At 43.5% G+C, this 20,695-nt stretch overlaps 2 protein-coding genes across 3 annotated transcripts in view; one reads left to right on the top strand and one right to left on the bottom strand.

Annotated features, from left to right (window-relative positions):
* thsd7ba (thrombospondin, type I, domain containing 7Ba) overlaps positions 1 to 20,695 on the top strand; it is a 385,664-nt gene that overhangs the window by 263,392 nt on the left and 101,577 nt on the right. The gene's annotated exons all lie outside the window — the stretch shown is intronic.
* On the bottom strand, positions 11,290 to 12,562 carry LOC146234332 (uncharacterized). The gene is made up of 2 exons (XM_084689264.1): positions 12,105 to 12,562; positions 11,290 to 11,946 (listed from the first exon to the last, which is right to left on the bottom strand). Exons 1-2 carry the CDS (start codon positions 12,262 to 12,264, stop codon positions 11,621 to 11,623), a joined length of 486 nt encoding a protein of 161 aa, XP_084545390.1. The 5' UTR covers positions 12,265 to 12,562; the 3' UTR covers positions 11,290 to 11,620.

Below are 20,695 nucleotides of genomic sequence, written 5' to 3'. Positions count from 1 at the left end.
ACCCTCCAGGACTCCGCGGAGGGTATAGAGCTGGTCCACTGTTCCATGGCCAGGACGAAAACCACATTGCTCCTCCTGAATCCGAGGTTCGACAATCCGGCGGACCCTCCTCTCCAGGACCCCTGAATAGACCTTCCCAGGGAGGCTGAGGAGTGTGATCCCCCTAAAGTTGGAGCACACCCTCCGGTCCCCCTTTTTAAAGAGGGGAACCACCACCCCGGTCTGCCAGTCCAGAGGCACTGTCCCCGATGTCCACGCGATGTTGCAGAGTCGTGTCAACCAAGACAGCCCTACAACATCCAGAGCCTTAAGGAACTCCGGGCGGACCTCGTCCACCCCAGGGGCCCTGCCACCGTGGAGCTTTTCAACCACCTCGGCGACCTCGGCCCCAGAGATAGAAGGGCCCCCCCCGATGTCCCCAGACTCTGCCTCCACGTCGGAAAGCGTGTTGGTGGAATTAAGGAGGTCTTCAAAGTATTCCTTCCACCGATCCAGGACGTCCCCCGTCGAAGTCAGCAGCGCACCGTCCCTACCGTATACAGTGTTGACAGAGCACTGCTTCCCCCTCCTGAGTCGCCGGATGGTGGTCCAGAACCTTTTTGAAGCCGTTCGGAAGTCATTCTCCATGGCCTCGCCGAACTCCTCCCATGCCCGGGTTTTTGCCTCCGCGACCGCCAGAGCCGCGTTCCGCTTGGCCTGCCGGTACACATCAGCTGCCTCAGGAGTCCTACCAGCCAATAAAGCCCGATAGGCCTCCTTCTTCAGCTTGACGGCATCCCTCACCTCCGGAGTCCACCACCGGGTCCGAGGGTTACCGCCGCGACATGCACCGACCGCCTTGCGGCCGCAGCTCCGGTCAGCCGCTTCAACAATGGAGGCCCGGAACATGGCCCATTCGGACTCAATGTCCCCGGCCCCCCCCGAGACATGATCGAAGCTCTCCCGGAGGTGGGAGTTGAAGCTCCTTCTGACAGAGGGTTCCGCCAGCCGTTCCCAGCAGACCCTCACATTACGTTTGGGCCTGCCAGGCCTGACCGGCGTCCTCCCCCACCATCGGAGCCAACTCACCACCAGGTGGTGATCAGTTGACAGCTCCGCCCCTCTCCTCACCCGAGTGTCCAAGACATGCGGCCTCAAGTCCGACGACACGACTACGAAGTCGATCATCGAACTGAGACCTCGGGTGTCCATGTGCCAGGTGCACATATGGACACCCTTATGCTTGAACATGGTGTTCGTTATGGACAAACCGTGTTTAGCACAGAAGTCCAACAACAGAACACCACTCGGGTTCAGATCGGGGGGGCCGTTCCTCCCAATCACGCCCCTCCAGGTCTCACTGTCATTGCCCACATGAGCATGACCCCAGGAGGACGAGGGAATCCCCGGGAGGAGCGCTTTCCAGCACCCCCTCCAGAGACTCCAAAAAGAGACTCCAAAAAGGGTGGGTACTCTGAGCTGCCGTTTGGTGCATAAGCACAAACGACAGTGAGGACCCGTCCCCCCACCCGAAGGCGGAGGGAGGCTACCCTCTCATCCACCGGGGTGAACCCCAATGTACAGGCACCGAACCGAGGGGAAACGAGTATTCCCACCCCAGCTCGACGCCTCTCACCAAGGGCAACTCCAGAGTGGAAGAGAGTCCAGCCCCTCTCAAGGAGACTGGTTCCGGAGCCCGTGCTGTGCGTCGAGGCGAGGCCGACTATATCTAGCCGGAAACTCTCTACCTCGCGCACCAGCTCAGGCACCTTTCCCGCCAGCGAGGTGACGTTCCACGTCCCTAAAGCTAGCTTCTGCAGCCGAGGATCGGACCGCCAAGGCCCCCGCCTTCGGCCGCCGCCCGTCTCACACTGCACCCGACCCCCATGACCCCTCCTGCGGATGGTGAGCCCACTGGAAGAGGGTCCCACGTTGTCTTTTCGGGCTGTGCCCGACCGGGCCCCATGGGAAAAGGCCCGGCCACCAGGCGCTCGCCATCGAGCCCCACCCCCGGGCCTGGCTCCAGGGGGGGGCCCCGGTGACCCGCTTCCGGGCAGGGGCAACTGGGAACCATTGTTGTGTTTCTTCATGGTTGGTTTTTTGAGCCACGCTTTGTCTGGTCTTTCACCTGGAACCTGTTTGCCTTGGGAGACCCTACCAGGGGCATAAAGCCCCCGACAACATAGCTTCCAGGATCACTAGGACATGCAAACCCCTCCACCGCGGTAAGGTGGTGACTCACGGAGGGGGAAATCAGAGTCAATAGGTGTTATAGGTGTGACCAAGTCTGATCCGGGATTTATAACGGTGATTCCAGATGGACCACAAGGTTGACCCTTCAAACTGTGTTGTGGTCATCATTGCTCGTGTCCCTGTGTTCAGGCAGTGTTTCTACACGGGGGTGTTTGACTTTTCCCCCGGTCGACTTTAATGGAGACTCGGCCACCAGGCTGGATACTGGTTGGTTTCTCTGAGACTCGTTCTCTCCTCCTTCTCCTTTCTCGTACTCCTACAAAACATCTTCAACAAAAAAGCTTCACCATTGTCTAAGGGTTACACTATCAAAATTATAGATGTTAATACTTAGGGTGTGCTTTGCTTATCTATCAAATAAGTTATCAATTTAAAATTGCCTCAATACTCTCTGAGGCCATAGTCCACATTTTTCTATCATTAACTTTTTCTATCATTAACTCATTCCTAAGGGACAGAAAAAATATGTTAGTGACAAGCTAAATTCTTCATATTCCTTCACATATTATATAATATTTTCGCCTCTTTTCCTGTTTATATCTCCTGCTTTTTGCAGAGTTTGGGGATATTTAATCAAACTTTAATAACCTTGTACTTGTTTTAGTCCTGTCCACCACAGCAAATCACTTGGTTCCTGAAACAAGATCCGTCTACCGACAGAGCTAAATCAGACGTTTCTAAAGGCTCGGGTGTCAAATTAGCCCTTAGTTTTACATACTGTGCTGTTTAAACTTCACAGTTGTGAGGTCTGCCCTCCCCTGGGAGGGGAATGGTTTCAGCTGGATTTACAGTGGTGGATGCAGGCATTAATGTTAACAGCTGGGTAATCATTGACACACAGTTTTATTTTCCTTTATTACAGTCTCTTATGTGAACCTTCTTTATCAGTTTTTCAAAAAAGGGCGTCCAAATGTTCGGATTTCAGCGTCTGTAATTTTCAGAGAACACAACTTTGCATATATTGCATCTTGCAAGTTTACTTTCAGATCTAGTTTACAGCTACTTTAAACATTCAACACCTTGAAACCTTTCTGGTCAGTTTCTACAAACTTTCACAGATCCTTCCTATCAATAGTTTAGTTCAATAGTTTCCCTATCAAACATTAAACTCTTCAGGATATGACCTTGTTAACATCAATGTTAAACCTTTTTATATTTATCTTATCAACTCCGTTTTTATCTGCTCCATACTCGTTAACTTTTTAAAGATATCTTTCATTGATCCTTTTAATATCAATTATTCGATCTGACTCCATCTCATATTATCTTTTATGTTAAACACACATTGTTTTAGGCAGCACCCTTTTGAACCTGCTCCGCCCCTCCTTTACAGATCACTTTTCCTCTGAGCTGTGAAAATGCGAGGGTTTTGCACAGACGCAAGGCACGTAACCGGCACATGCTCTATGTCACAGGCATTAAATATTAACGTTAACTCCTTCAAGGTCCTAACTTGTTAATATCAAAAACCTTTCGGCAGTTGGTTAACATAGATTCTTTTATAACTTCATTTATCTGATTCCATCTCTTTATCATGTTTTAGCATTTAACAGATATCCAGTCCTTCTTTTCCCCCTCCCTTAGACAGCCCCTGTTCAAGACAGCTGTCTCAGGAAATTTCAGAAAACATGAAAGACTTTCACAGGTCTCAAGGTCATATCACCAAAACACAGCTTATTCATTTTATATACATTATTTACGGATATCCATCTACTGTAGTTTATCCAGCGCGTCTTAAGTAAATAATACGGGTAGCTACTCCTGTTTATTTACTTGACTGAAGATATAGTGGCCACTAACTCTCTGCTGGCTTACTGCTGTTATCAGTGAAAAAACTAGACAGGATATGGATATGTTATTCAAAACAACGACATTTGGTTCTCAGGTCTGTTAAAAGGTTAGTCACACAGATGTTCCAGAATTCTTAACATTTCTTAGCTAACATGATTTTTCCAACAGACTTGTAATTTCCAGCGTAACTTTTCAAACAGTTAGTTAATTACACACGGTTTTAATAATTTTTGTTGATTCAAAGCGATCTTCCAAACTTAACCGAGCTAGGTCAAAAGTTCAAAGTCATGGTTTTGTGTGACAGTTTCTCCGAATAACACTCTTCAACCAATCCTTCTGTGTCTAAAAGACAGTTATAAATTGAAATCGCCAGAGAAGTCATTACTGTCTTTTATCTGGACACGATAGAAGAAAGCTTTTAGCAAGGCACATAAATATTCATTCCTTTTCATACATTCGGGAAGATATTACAGTTTTTGTACTTCCTGGTACAAAATCAAGCGTTTGCGTCCGGTTCAAGGTTTTTTTAATTGCCTACCTTGGTAATGTAGATTTCTCAGGATCACGTCGGCGTCAGCAGTTTTGTTGCGGACTTCCAAGGGCCACAAAGTTCAAGAATAGGTTTAGTCAGAGATCGGACATAAGGCTCACTTTATTTTGCAGAAGGATTGGAATCTCATGCGCTAGGCAGTCTCGGCAGACACAGTTTGGCTGGACCACAATTTCAGCAGATATTTAGACAGAGCATAACATGTCATACAGATAATTTTAAGTTGAATGTTGACAATCAGTCGTGGGTAATGATAAACAGATGGGAAGACTGTTTGTTTGGCTCGTTGCCAAAGGTCAGTTTATCCTGGCGGACAGTTTCTATGTCAACGTGACCTGGCTTCCTGTATCGTACACAACCTTGAGTACTCTTGTTGGGACAGAAAATTCCATTAAAGATAACGTCAATGAGCCCACAGAAGGAAATGTTCTGAGAATGTGTTGCACAGGAAAATGGTTAGCTCCTTGTGCAAGTGGCCGTCTGGCACAGCCTGGTGTCATACCAGGGGCTGTTTACAGCAACTCGTGTCCTAATTTGGGCCTAATTTGGGTGTCCTAAACTAACCCCAATCTAGTGTGTATGTCCAAAATACAGGATTTTAGAGACCACAACACTTCCTTGTAGGCGGGTACTCTGTTGAAGTTTAAAACTATTGGATCTGCCCAGAGCCACTCTGATCTTCCATAACCAATCGCTAGCGTTCGCCTTAGCCAATTCCTTCACCACTACTGTAAAAGAGCTAGCTGCAGTAGCTGGAAAATCAAACTTTTCACAAACCCCGTGGGGAGGAGGGCCACAACATCATGGCCACCAACAAAACTCAGCAAAACTTGTTCTTGCTCTGGCTTTAGCTGTTGGATATACGGCAGCGTTGCCACAACGGACCGAATGGCTTTGCCATTTCTCCGCCGCCATTATGGTACTACAACACAAACTAGCGGACAACATCAACATCATCGTTCTCAGCCACTACTTCTGTTCGCTGATTGGCTGGTTAAAAAGTAACCTGCAAAATCTGACTTATCTACTGAATGGCCAGACCGAGTACAGAAGCAAAATCAAGATTGAGCGGAAATACGTAGGACGGCAGAACCAGGCTACAGTGGCGCAGTGAGGCAAGCGAGAGCACGAAATGGACCGCGCCTTTCCAGACCGACTCGTCCGGTCTTGCGCAGAAGCTTGTTCCTAGCTCCGAAACTTGTGCATGCTTGCAACTAGCTGTACACTTCATACTTTGCGACAACCTCCAAGTATACTAGTCTGCGATAGCAAGCTGTCATGAATATTTTTTCAAGCTTGTTGTTTGTCAACGATGTCAACATGACACGCGCGCTTTTTATTTCGAGTCTTTGAGACTATGACAGGTGCAGCACAGGGTTATTATATGTAAATGTGTTTGTTGAATTGATTTGAACAGAGATGATTTGATTTTTTTAGGCACGTGAATGACCGTGGTTGGTTTGAAGTTCGATATTTAACAGATATTTGGACGCCCAGTAGGCTATTGTGTTATTACGGTGTTAGCACCTCTACGACTGGCCGCTTAGCCAATGCTTTCGGCTGCCTAAACAACGCGTATGTTTAGGGAACATCAACAAATTACACGTTTCAAAAGTCAATAGCTTCTCAACAACATGAACTAATAGTGTCAAAATAATGTTAAACTGTTGAAGATGTATGTATTCATTCTGCAAAGTCTTTATTTTGTAAAATTATGAAGTTATTAAAAAGTAATTCTTTATTCAAAATAAACCTTCAAACTTCAATAGCTTTTTGGTCATGTGACCTATAATCCTCATTCATTTCAGTGTTCACTGACTATGCATATATTTATTTATTTATGAATATTCCCTGAGGAGCATGCCCCGGACCCCCAAGAGGGTTCGGATCCTTGTCACCTTTTTCATCCCTGATGAGTTTGCACCCCTGAATATAACGACCATAACAATATTGTGGTTATCAGACATGATTTATTCATCTTTGTCTTTGCTCCAGAACATGTCAACAATCTATAATGACGCCGTAACATGCCACGATATTATAACTAATTATATTATGCTATAATTACGTTTGTCATGCCATGAACATAATAGCATTCATAACAAAATGGTTAAATCTGCTTTAAAATAACGGAAATCAACTCTACAAACAACCCTCATGTATATGTGCAACCATTTGTAAAACGTGCTACAATACAGGCAGGCAACTATAGATTATCAAGTCCTTTCTCCTTGTTTTCATTCAGCTCAGGTAAATCAGCGATTTGCTGATGTTCCCTTTTGTGTTTGTCCCGTTCGTATCCGCCAACACGTTTCCAGGCAACTTTTTTTGACATAGGCAAAGAAATGGGGTGCTAGTTTACCCATTTCGGATTGGTTTCAAACTTTAAAAAATCAGGAAAAAATTTTCCAAGAAAAAGCTAGTAGTATGAGCCAGGTTCGAGAATAGAAATTTTTTTTGGGGGGGAGATAGTTTTAGAAATGTTGACTGGAGTTAATAGAATAAAAACGACCGGACGTGTCAGGTAGAAAATCGAAAATGCAATACCACCTACATTTACATTTATTCATTTAGCAGACACTTTTATACAAAGCAACTTCCAAGGGAGAGCTTTACAAAGTGCATAGGTCACTGATAATAACAACAAGATAGCCCCAAAAACATTGCGAGTAGCCAAACATGAAGCACATATTGTGATGATGATTGCTGGGTAATATGTATGTTGTTGTCCAATGTCAAGTCTCTATTTGATCATGTGACGATACCAGGGTCGGACTGGCCTCGGGAGACTCGGGAGAATTCCCGAATGGCCGGTCAAACAAACGGCTGCTACGGCCACGGCACTAGGCCTATTCAAGAAAAAAAAATCCAAATAGTTTACGCTCACTTTGAGGACGCATTAATACCATTCAGCTGTTTAACTGGAGCGATCCAAAGGGTGGGGGTGGGCATTTCCCCTGTGTAAACTTGAACGGTGCACTTGTCCGTCCATTTTACAGATCACGATTGGTCAAAAATCAATCGTTTTCTGAGTACAGCCAATTCGTTGGAGCTATTTTAGCTAACATCGTTGTTTGTTTAGCAAAGAAATGAAAGGAAAAGGAGAAAAAAAAACAACGGGCACTGCAAGCAGGAAGAAGTATAGAATACATTTTACAGTTTACGCCGTCAAAAGACGGAGAGAGTTTGCAGCCCGAAGATGCGGCTGTACCAGAGGCGCCAGGTGCAAGTAGCTGTAAGCTGCTGTATTTTCGACATATAGAAATTTCAAATATCATTCCAAACCATAGTTTTAATTTTTCTAAAAACATTATACATTTGGTATTATGTTAGCAAATATATAGGCTATACATTTTAAATGAAGTAAAATAAATGGCCAAGAGAAAAAGGCACTCATCTAAATATGCACAACATGTTTTTTGGCTTTAAATAATAAATGTGCTAAGTGGCTCAAATGCAATTGTCTTGATTTTTTGTTCTGTGTATTAAAGCAGGCACATGTGACACAAGGGAAGAGATGGAGGCTGCTGTGGTGACAGGGTCCAGTGGAGAGACTATGACAGGTGCAGCACAGGGTTATTATATGTAAATGTGTTTGTTGAATTGATTGTCATTATTGAATATAGTTTACTCATTGTTCTTTTGCAACATCAAATAGCAGATGCAGAAACAGAGACAAGTATGGAAAAAGAAAGTGAGGGAGAAAGTGGAGGGGGGGGCGGGCCGGTCTGTGTTTCAAAGTCCCGGGCTGTTTTTCAGTCCCAGTCCGACCCTGGACGATACAATACACTATAGTTACACCAATTCGAAAGTCACAATAACGCAGTTCATTGAGCACAGCACAACTGAACGTGTAGCAATGCCTTTTAAGCATATAGAGTGGAAGCAGGAAAAGGCAAAAGAAAAAAGAAAGAGGTGAGAAGGCGGCAAAGCTTCCGAAATTTGATAATTTTTTTACTAGACCATCAACGAGTCGCCAGCCCACTAAGTCCGCCACGGACGACCCCCCCCCACCCCCCCAAGGACGACCCCGACATGGACGTCCCCCCTGCTAGCAGCAGTTCAGCTGGGATCAGTATCGCTGCCATAAGACAGATAATCTACGACTATTGTGATAGATATACATTTCAAGCCAAGTTATAGCCAACATACATTATGGTCGGGCAGGATAACTAGGATACAAGTTGGGTAAATAGTGGTCACTCGGTGGATAGCAAATTATTATGTTAAGCTAGCCAATAGACCTTTTACACAACTTCCGTATTTGTTACCGGAAATACGCAATCGTCGTGAAAATCTTCTTCCTCTGTCCAGAGCAACAGCGGTAAACAAATGGCGCAAGCAACGAGCAAGAGTTATTGTAGCGTACCGGGCTGTTCTTGTTATTCCCAAAAGCAGCCATATTTGTCGTTTCATTCCTTCCCTGTTGATGGTGAAGTTTGACGAAAATGTATTCAGGCTATCCGGCGGGATGAAGGACCAAACTTTACGATTAAAAAGGGGAGCACTTACCGTAAGGGGTTGCATTATCGTCCACCTAGATCTCGACGCTGGTTAGAAATGTTTCCAAGATGTTGTTATAATACAAATTATAACGTTATGTCACAGCATTGTACTTTAATATGTAGATACACACCTATATTTTAACATTCCGGTTTTGAAGTTCAATCAAGATATGCCTAAAAATGTTACTTTCCTGATTTTAGGAGTTAGCCAGGGGTCCCATTATCGTCCACCCAATCACTTTCAAAGGAGAAATGTCAGTTTGATGCTACACATACGGTTTGAGAGCGTATTTACATACTCAAATCTCAAAGTAAGAAGCTGTAATTTGGTGTGCAGCAATATAAGATGTGTACATATCGATGAGTTACTTTCTTTTGTTACTGCTGCATTAGCCTGACGTTGTCATACTCATAATTCTAGACAGAATATGAGTCTGAGAACTCTCCGTTGGGCTTTGACTACGGGGCGTGTTTCAAACGAGCCTGGAAAACAAATGCCTCTTCGCTCAATTGGATTGACCTACAACCAATCAGAGCAACGTAATATGTTGTTTGTTCAAAACTAATTCAACTTAAGCGCTCTTTTGTGATGTGGGTGATTACGTTACTGTTGATCATCTGTCCATCATCGTATAAAGCCCGCCCTGGCAATTTCATTGGTACGCCCAGATTCTGGTTTTCTGTAGTTGTTCCCCAATACGAGACCCTCCAGACCTAGCCTGACGTTGTCATACTCATAATTCTAGTCAGAATATGAGTCTGAAAACTCTCAGTTGGGATTTGAGTACGGAGCGTGTTTCAACTGAACTCGTAAAACAAATGCCTCTACGCTCAATTGGATAGACCTACAACCAATCAGAGCAACGTATTATGTTATTTGTTGAAAACGAATTCAACCCAAGGGCTCTTTCGTGACGTTGTTGATTACGTTACTGTTGATCATCTGTCCATCATCATATAAAGCCCGCCCTGGCAATTTCATTGGTCCGTCCCGATTCTGGGTTTTCTGTAGTTGTCCCCAATACGAGACCCTCCAGACCCAACTTCCCAAACACATTTTTTTGTGGGCGGGAGAAGTTGGGCTGGCAGCCAGGCTACTCCAGACCCAACTTCCCAACCACATTTTTTTGTGGGCGGGGAGAAGTTGGGCTTGCAGCCAGGCTACTGCTGCATATCTTCTTTAAGAAATTAACGAAAGAAACGGTTGTAGACGATAATGGGGCCCCTTACACTATGTCTGCAGCAGACACTTTACCTAGACGACTACGTTTTAGGGATCACTGTTTGCCTCTTGAAACCAGAGGAGCTGCAACTGCAGATAGTGAACAATACTGCAACGGCAGTAAGAAGCTCAGGTTGCCAATATAAGAACAGGGAACATGTGCACTTAGTGGTCAAACCTCTAGTTGGTGAGGATCCTCATTTTTCCTCTGAGATGGGTAGCATCTAACCCTCACAAAAACCTGCCCGTCTACTACATTTGATACTGACACGCAAACACATGTATATCAACAGACATTGCCAGAGAAAAATGTTAACTGATGAAGTTAGCATTCGGCTAACATTATTGTCGCTACACACAAGACGTTCACTTGGACAAGCATACATTGATACCATAATGCTTCATTAAAAGCAGACTATAATGCTTTAGTATGTTTGTCTATATCCTCTGATCCAGGGGTTTTCAAAGTGTAAGACAGTAAGCCTCCCTTGAGAGAACATCAAGTTACCGGGGCTTCCCCCATTTTAACGGGGTCATAGAATTATTTTTTAGGGGTATTTCACACTGTTCCTTAAGGTTTCTGAATAGGGTATGTAACATTGGTTGGGCTGAAAATGTCCCGGGTGCTGTTCTATGCACCCTGTGAAATAGCCCTGGAATAAAACGAGAGGTTTTCTTCTTTCTATGGTATGCTCATGAACAGAGGTGGGACTAAGTCATTTTTTTTGCAAGTCCCAAGTAAGTCTCAAGTCTTTGACCTCAAGTCCCAAGTCAAGACAGGCAAGTCCAAAGTCAAGTCCAAAGTCAAGACTGACAAGTCTCAAGTCAAGTCCAAGCCCTGCAGTTTGAGTTTCGAGTCCTTTTGATCACAGAGTAATAATATATTTACACAGATCATGTATGCTTTTAAAATATGTATTTATTTATAAAAAGTGCAATTGAAATTGCAGAAAAAAATTGTGCTGACATTGCACTACTAACCAGTCATTTTTAATATTTAACTCATATTTTGAAAGAATATTCTTCATTTTAAACCACTCCTTTACAGAATGAACACATTTGAAAAAACAAAAGTGCAACTGTAATTATGTGTACAAAAGTGCTAACATAGTATTTTGCATTTTAACTAGTTCCACAGCAGTTTCTGTTCTGTATTTATCTCATCTCATTTATCTCACCTCATATTGTCTGTGTGTGTGTACATGTGAGAAACGTAACAAATACATGAACATAACAATTAACAGGGTTGTGCTTTTTATATGTCAGGGCCCTATGCTGCATTGCATTTGCAAAAGACCAAATTGGCCAAAAGTCTGTCAGTCATTTGTGCACGATGGGGACGTAGTATGATTCCACCATGGCTGAAAACTCGCTCCACTGGAGCACTGGAGGCAGGCACTGCCAGGACTCTCGGAACAGTGAAGGAAGAGTCTTCATGTTCAATTCCCAGAACAAAAGCGCGTTCTGTCCTTCGGCTATGTCAAGGTAGTGACTTAGTTGTAGTGCTGGAGTGGTCCCAACATCCGTCTTCTGCCTCTTATGGTATGCAGCAAACAGCCCTTCTCCTTCTTTAAGGTCCTCTTGCTCTTCTTCATCAACAAGAGGCACAGGTTGCTCTGTCTCTGCAGCATCATGCAAGATCAATTCTGGCAAAACATGTAAAAACAATAGCATAAACAAAAGAGCCCTTATTACCCTTTGTGTTGGTGATGCAGTGTGTTAGACTGAAATACTTAATTATTGTTGCAGTCAATTATATCAGATAATGTGGGGAAAAAGGTACACTAGACTCAGTAACATTTACCTTTAACACGTTGTACCACCTCTGTCTTGGCGTCACGACTGACCAGGACATGGGGCTCCACCCACAACAGAGAAAAGGCTGAATCCAAGGCAGCTGCTTTGAGGTAGACTGGATCTGAAATAGGGGCAGTGATCCCATCTTGTGTCTTGGCCATTTTCATGTTGATGAAGATTCCTAGAAATCTTTTGTTCAGGGATGCCTGGAGACTTCTGACCAGGCCACTCAGGAAACAGACTTAAGGCTTCATCTTCTCAAGGTGGTGGTTGAGGGACAAGATGGATGGAACAACAGCACTGATTGTGATGACCTTCTCCCCCGTGTCAAATCAGTCGCTTCTCCAAATGGCTTCAAGATGTCCACCAACTCCTTCAGCAGATTCCACTCCCGTGCTGTGAATGACAACTCCCTGTGCCCAGCCTTTTCTAGAACAGCACCAAGTTTTAGATGATTGCACTGGAGAACTGCCTTCACTTGCCTCAGTGTTGAGTTCCATCTTGTGTTGACTGCAGCAGGGATGCCTTTCTGTTCCCCAAATTCAGCATCAAACGCATCTTTGAATGTTGTGCTTGTGTGCAGCAGTGAGCTGAGTTTTGATAACTTTGAAAGAGAAGGAGATGCCACTTTTGTTTCTTTCAACTGTCTCCCACCACCTGCTGAAACACTGCAAGCGCTGTTTCTTCACCATAGCAACATCTACTGTTTGCTGATCTTCCAGGGTTAAGTCACACCAGAGCTCAGGGTCATCAAGATGATCTCCGTCATCCTCTTGTTCACTGGGGAAGCACACAGTAAATGCTTTTCGCATGTTAGCAGCATTGTCACTAATAATGTAGTCCAGTTTATCTTTAATGTTGTATTCATCACATATTGCCTCAAATTGGTCAGATTCTTTCAGCTGTGTGTGAGCCTTTGAAGCGCTCACTGGCCAAGAGATTGGACCTTAGCTGTATCCTCTCTGCCTCTTTCTCTATCCAGTGCACAGTGACACCAAGGAATACCCTCATCTTTCGGTCAGACCAAATGTCCACAGTGACTGAAACATGGTCAGTGTTGCTCAATTGAGTTTTTAATTTTGAACGTTTCTCTTCAGTGAGGTTCTCTGTTTTTGATGTCAGTGTTCTGCGACATATTGGGCTATACTTGCTGTCAAGCACTGTCAGAAAGTGCCGAAAACACTTGTTTTCCACAATAGACGGGGGCAAGTTGCAATCAATAATCAAGTCGGACATTATTGCATTGGTGATAGCTTTCTGCTTTGGATGGCTCATGCTGTAATGGCCTACACGATTGTCCAGGAATTGCGAAATTGAGGGCTGCTGTGGTTCATTTGATGCTTTTGTTCTTCTGGTATTCTTCAAATCTGTAAGAGGTAAGCATATTAAAACGGATGTCAGAAAATCCCTTATGGCCTCAAATGAATTGTATTGAAACTACTCTTTATTACTCATATTATTAATATCAATCTTAATATTGTGTTAATATGAATTGTATTGTGTGTGTGTGTGGTAAACATCATGTTAGAGTTGCTGCTGTAGCAGATTACAGCACTGGTCATGTATTGTAAAACGTATTTCGGGATTTGTGAAGTTGGGTTGTATGAGGGACTACCGTTCTTTGTGCAACTTTAAATGTCGAACGAAGTTGGAAGTTGTTGCGTCTCCGTCTGAAATCTTTGACCTGTACGTTTTGCAGACTGCACTTCGTTTTTTGTTGACCACCTCGTAGTTTTTATACCCGAACGAAACTCTTTGGTATCATTTTTTCCCTAACTGGCGCGTTGTTTGACAGTTGCTCTTCATTGGTTGAACTGCAGTTTGATTGGATGGATGCTGTCGCTTCAAAACAACGTGGATCTAATTTGATTGGATGTTGTGCCGACAGCACGTACACACACACACACACAATGAACAGAGTGTTCCTTAATAACATACTTTTTAATATTTGGGGTTTGGGGAAAGGAGCAAGTCTTGGGCAAGGCACTTCACCCTACTTGCCTCGGGGTAATGTCCCTGTACTTACTGTAAGTCGCTCTGGATAAGAGCGTCTACTAAATGTAAATGTTATCAAGTCAAAAGGCTCAAGTCCAAGTGAAGTCATGAGTCATTGATGTTTAAGTCCAAGTCGAGTCGCAAGTCTCTTTACATTTTGTCAAGTCGAGTTTAAAGTCATCAAATTCATGGCTCGAGTCTGACTCGAGTCCAAGTCATGTGACTCGAGTCCACACCTCTGCTCATGAAAAAATAGATGAGCTGCGCTCTGATTGGTCACTGAGACATCGAAGGTGGAGACTTAAAATAAAAACACTGTTTTCAACAGATCGACTAGACATCATTTGAAATGATAATGTAATGGTTTGTTTGCTTGCTCTAAACCAAAGATCTGGAATGAGACTTCAGCGACCACCAGTAAACTTCACAAACTTGAGTATAATGAATTTATTGAATACCTCTAAAAACAGCAGATCGCAGGTCTGGTACCCTACTACAGCATATGCTCCATAACCCAGTTCACATACACCACGGTGGAATAAGCACTGTAATTATACACGTTAAAGTGTTAACACTAGTGCTGTCAAACGATTAAAATATTTAATCGCGATTAATCGCATTAATGTCATAGTTAACTCGCGATTAATCACAATTAATCGCACATTTTTATCTATTCTAAATGTCCCTGATTTCTTTTTGTCCCAATCTTTTTTCACATTTTAATGCTCTTATCAACATAGAAAAGTGGTTCGGATTGCTTTGTGCAAATATTTTTTTTATTGAAAACAACATTGCAATCGCCTGGCTTTGACGAGGGGGCAGAGAATTCGCATCAGCTGTGTGCTTGGCCATCAAGTGGTATTTCAGACTGGACGTGCTGCGATGATAGCTCAGTTTACAACGACAAAACACACAGATCACTGGTCTTGTCAATAGAACCATTTGGCAACTTTTTAAAAGCAAACTTTCCATTCAGAATCTTATTGGCATCCATTTCGGCATCTCGCGCTCGTCATCCACTCAAAACGTAACGTTAGCCTACTACCAGAGAATGTCTAATATCCGTAAACGGGCTCTGCTACTACTCTTTAGCCAGCTCGCAAGCCAAACGAGTGTTTGGCGTGCCTGTTGTTTTGTTTCCGGTCTAGCTAGATCCGGTGTGGTGTTGTAGTTTTTCTAACGTCGGTAGTTGTTGCAACAGCATGTGAAAAAAACTACAAAGTTTGCTAGGCCAAAAAGAGCGTTAATCGCGCGATAAAATATTTGACGCCGTTAATTTGGGTTTGCGTTAACGCCGTTAATAACGCGTTAAACTGACAGCACTAGTTAACACGATACACTAGGTGAGCACACGCACACAACATAGGCACACGCACTTCAAACGGCAGTGAGGTTTCACGGCAATAAAGAGGTCTACGTATAGCTAGCTTTAGGTACAAAACTGCTTAGGACACTGACCGTACATCCACGGTTAAAACCAACAATAATACAGAAGTTAAAAAATACAAAAAAGAACAAGGATCGCAACTTCACCAGTCCACATTATTCGTCCCGCTGCTCACTCCACTTCGTCACCGTACAAATGCCCACTCACATGATTTTACACGCAGATTGCGAAACAATACGCCTGAAGTGGGCGCAAAAGCGTTAGTACATGAGGCCCAGAGTCACTTACCTGTGCTGGAGGAGACATTTTGGGAAATGGAAAAACAGTGTCAGTTGAGATGTTGTTCCCAGCTATAACTGTACACCTGTTCCTGTGGCAGAACATTGTATTTAAGCAATAAGGTACGAGAGGCAGTACTTTATCGTCAATAATGTACGGGTTCCAGGGTGTTGATAGGCAGGTGGGGGCAGTGCCCCACCTGTTATCAACAGAAAGAACTGCAACAAAATTGTTATTTTTAATTTCTCTAACATTTTTTTTTTAGTTTCCTTCCAATAATTTAGTATCTATGAATATAGCGTCTTCCTAAATTGTTTTATTTCATTCGTTTGTGTTAAGATTTTATTTCATGTTCATTGGTCCCTGCCTTGTTGCTTCACACTGCGTTCTGCCAATTCGAGTTAGCATAGGCTAATCGTGAAGGTGGGGCACTGGTGGGGCTAGCCCCTCTCTCACAATGCAATGTACATTGGACGTGGGAAAGTATTAATACGCATGCTCAGAATATAATGTAATGTAAAGTAGATCACACAAATTTGATGCTAGTGGGGCTGAGAGCCAGTTGCCCCACCACAGCGTCATTTCGTATTTCAGACCTGATTGGCTGCTTGTCGCCAACATTAGTCGGCAAGAAGAACGAGGAGATGTAGCTAGATTGTCTTAGCTAGCTTCTTAGCTTCACAAACGCCAGATAACTTGAGAAAATGAATAAAGTGGATTTCATACTTGAGCACTGGTTATATACCTTTATATACCCTATAAACCCTTAATTTGGAGGATAAAGTTGAAGTAAAGCAGCTTAAGTGGTGCCCATCATCCACAATATTGTCATCGCTCAAACTGCTGGTAAAAGTAACCGCAGGTTTAACGTGGAGTGGTTTTTGAAGAAAAAGAATAACGGTTAGTCTACATTTAGCATACAAAAGAAGGCACCTTTCTCTTCAAGTGAGCTCTCAGCCTTGGTGAGTGAAAGCATATTTTGTCATCCTGCCTTTGTGGCGCTGGTCCGTGCATTGGTCATATTATGGGGCTGGATCGATAGATAAAGATGGTGACGTGTCAGTGTGTCCATGCTTATCTGGTTGTTGTCATAGAATGGATCTGGATCCCTAAAAAGTTGTATTTCTGCTTCGTTGTGGCTTTCCTGTTGTGTTGAGCTCATTGCTGTTTGCACATGGCCATGTAGGCACATTGGTTCTGAGCTTGGTTACATTCCTAATTTAGGTTTGTAAATATGACAGTGGTAATTGTGGTAACATGTGTGAGAGAGAAGAGGAGAGCAATTACACAAGAAGGTCTCTCTCTCTCCAGTTTGTGTGCTACAACACCTGGTAGAAGCAAGCGGCTCTGTCATTAAAAGTGTTGTGTGGAGCCACGCTCTTTGTAGACATGTTAAATAAACACATCAAGAGGGACTTTTGTAGCTTATCCTATATTTTGAAATGTTTTTTGCCCCACCAATTTTTTACATATAAAAACGCCACTGGTTAGGCCTGACACGCAGCAGAGGAAATAGTCCTGTACGTGTGACTGTTGCTATGCAACGGACAAACAATATTGTGAACTTCACGTTTGTTAGTCTTCTAAAGAAGTTATGCATAAGGCACAACCTGAGAGCATAACCTGGCGATCTGATACAAAGGCATAGCATTACATCAGGATCATCAGTTTAACAAGCAAGTTATCAGTACAGTGACTGAAATACTTTCAGCAACATGCACACACATCCCTGGAACAATATCGTTACTAGCAGCTATCTTGCTCCACACTGCTACGTTACTGTAGTGTACTTTAGATTGTCACCATCCAAGCTAGTGCTAGCTAGCTAGACACCTCGCAAGAGATGGAATACAGACAGGGGTGGTTTTAGGCACGGGCAGCCGCCCGAGGCGGCATTTTTTCATGTCACGTGGCACGAGCATTTAAAAAAAGAAATCTCTGCGCGGTTTTCTCTTATTGATCATTTCAGTTTGTGGGGAATTGGCATATTGGCGCCCCCTTCAGGCAGCTGCAGGCACCCCTGCTTGCCGTGCAGCAGTTTTGTTTTCGTTTGTTGCAGCCAGGTAGTAGGGGGGGGGGGGGGGGGGTGCAAGTGATAAACTCGCCCTGGGCGCACAATGTGCCAGAACCGCCACTGAATACAGAATAATAATAATCTTTGTAGGTTATATGCTAGCTTTAAATATTATATACAGATCTTACCCAGTGGTGAAAGAACACGACTACAGTCTACAGTACAAGGTTGTGCTGGTGGCATTAAATGAAGAGGTTGTGGGGTTTCTCATTTTTTGATTGAGACCTGTAGCTATACTTTTGCTTCGATTATTGTTGTGTCCCCTTCGTTGTTGGTCTTAATGTTTTGGATATATCCTTCCACTGCATATTGCAGTCCAAAAGACATAGCAACAGTAAGGGCGCGGGGCTTTTGCAAACGGTCATAGCGCGCTTGGGCCACTGATTCGCCAAACCTGCTTGCAGTCTGTGTTCTACAACAGTCCTCGACGTTTGGTCTCATCACTCTCATGATTAATTTTTTTTTCTAAACATGATTCGATTTTGTAACGAGTAACGAAGGTTTAAGGGGAAATGTATCGGAGTAAAAGTATCAGTTTTCTTTGCAAAATGTAGCAAAGTAAAAGTAAACAGAAATATAAGTAGTAAAGTAAAGTACAGATATCCAAAAAAACGACTTAAGTACAGTAACAAAGTATTTCTACTTTGTTACAATACAACACTGGCTAGCCTACTAGTACATATGCTGTAAACAAGTTACGAGTGACTTGGGAGTTGATAGACTAACATTAGGCTGTTGTTAAGGTTAGCTTATGTTGATTTGGATATCTCCATTAATTGTGCATCCGTGGAAAACGTCGTTTTAAGAAGCCAAGACCAGGTCATGTAATTGCATGGCTACAGAGCTAAAATTAAATAAGTGGATATCTAGTTAGCAGCTAATGGCTAGACCTGAGCTTCCGTCCAACGTTTCAGTAGCTAGACCAGCTAGTTAGCACTGATAGCACGGGACAGTGCAATATTAATAGTCAAAAATTAACTGAATGTTGCTAGTCTAACTTGCTAACCAATAAACTGCTGAACACCAGCACTTGTAGACAGTCTTTTTCTTCGGCAACCTTTATGTTATTTTGAGTGCGCAGTAATATGTAACGCTCCCATTTTAAGGTAAATGTAAAAAGGCGTACAGCAGGCCCGGATGCAGCCTGCTTTGACTTGGGGGGCAGTGAACATTTCTGGGGGGGCATCATGATAACGGAAGGGGGTCGTCTAATTTTTTATATAACCATTATGTTAGCATTTTTGAGTCTGCTTAACGATCCGAGTGTTAATCAGGCACAGAGCCATACGTTATAAACATTCGGGGCTTAACCCAAACCCATGACATATCCTGGGTTTGGTGTGATGCTTGATATAGGATCGTCCACAGTGCGAGCGCGCACAGCGCGCAAGCAAACATTTTGGGCATTCATTTGAGTGCAAAATAGTTTTTTTAGCTCTGTTAATTAAACCGCCGCCGTTTCCTTCGGTAAAAACCTTGTCTATGAAGGTGATGTCTTTATAATTTCTGGCTCCAAATTATCGACAGGGGAAGCAGAAACATGCATGTAGCTTGGCTGAGTACTCTAACCAAGTATGAGTGCGATGCCTACCTTGGCTAAAATGTGCACGTTTGCAGTACAGGCTGCATTGGATTGCTGTCATTCAAACCATGCTCGCCTTCAACCACAGCAGCGGTAACGTTGGTACCGAGAGACAGGGAAGTGCTTCCACTAGGACCAGCACGCTCTGCCTGCTCTGGAGTAGACTATGAGCTTAATATCCCTTGTCGCAGGGGCAGTAGTAGATGGTTTGGGGATCAGAAATCGATGCATGATAAAAGGTTTTACTCTGTAGTTACAAACACGCGCGCAAAGAACAATCAATGGCTAACGAAGCTAAAAGACTAGCCTACTGTAAACGTCTTTCGTGTATCTTCTACGAAAACAAATAAAGATTAAAACTGAAACAGAAGTATGAAATTCCAGGGTTTAACATTAAACACCAATGCTAAACTTTACTATTCGTCAAAAATCCTCCACAAAAGACCGATATACAATAACTTCGAGAACAAGTGAGTGGCAAGAGATTCGAGGTTGGTTTCACTTTTATCGGTAAACGTGGATGCGGAGCTCTAACCTACGTTGCCCATTATCAACCAGACAATCACTGGGGAATCTTTGTAAAAGATTGGTAAAAAACAAAAACAAAAAAAGCATATTACTGAAACACTAACAGACATTTTCATAACTTCAACATGTAACCATATTGGCTGAAGTCAGAAGGAGCTTGGGGGAGGGGGGGCGCGGCAGAAATCTGGGATCCGGCCCTGGCGTACAGTACTTTATCACTCATTATTATATGGCAACGACGGTACAAGCTTTCTGATTGGCTAATGGGGAGTCATGCCAGACGCGTATTGCCCTCCTCAGTGGTCAATACGGCTCCATATTGCCCTCTGACGTCATCTTCAAAATGAGCGACGAGTCAGCTGCTGAGTTTTACTATCCAGATGATGCTGAAAAGATTTGTCATCGAAAGTGAGGATGAAGACTAGACTCTTTTAATCACTTGTGTCGTTATTTTGTGATGAAATTAAAGCCATTTTAGCATGTTGTCCGTTGTCCGCTTTCCATCAAAAGTAATGAGTTGCTAGGCAACACATGAAACACAGCGTGAGAAGACTTGAGAGCTAGCTACAATTAGCCAAGAGGTACCATTTATTTTCGTTTACAAAATGAAAAGAAGCTAAAAATGCCATATTCTAAACTACTTACTAACCTCAACCGTTCGGTCATGCCGGGAAATATCAAACCTCGGCTTTGCCGTATCAAACTCGCTATCGCTCGGTCGATATGTTCCAGCCTCAGTTTGATATTTCCCGG

Source organism: Hypomesus nipponensis, chromosome 23, assembly GCF_054491055.1.
Source record: "Hypomesus nipponensis isolate SF chromosome 23, ASM5449105v1, whole genome shotgun sequence".
Lineage (NCBI taxonomy): Eukaryota > Metazoa > Chordata > Actinopteri > Osmeriformes > Osmeridae > Hypomesus > Hypomesus nipponensis.
Note: the sequence above shows the minus strand (reverse complement) of the source record. Positions and strands in the feature narration are given on the sequence as shown.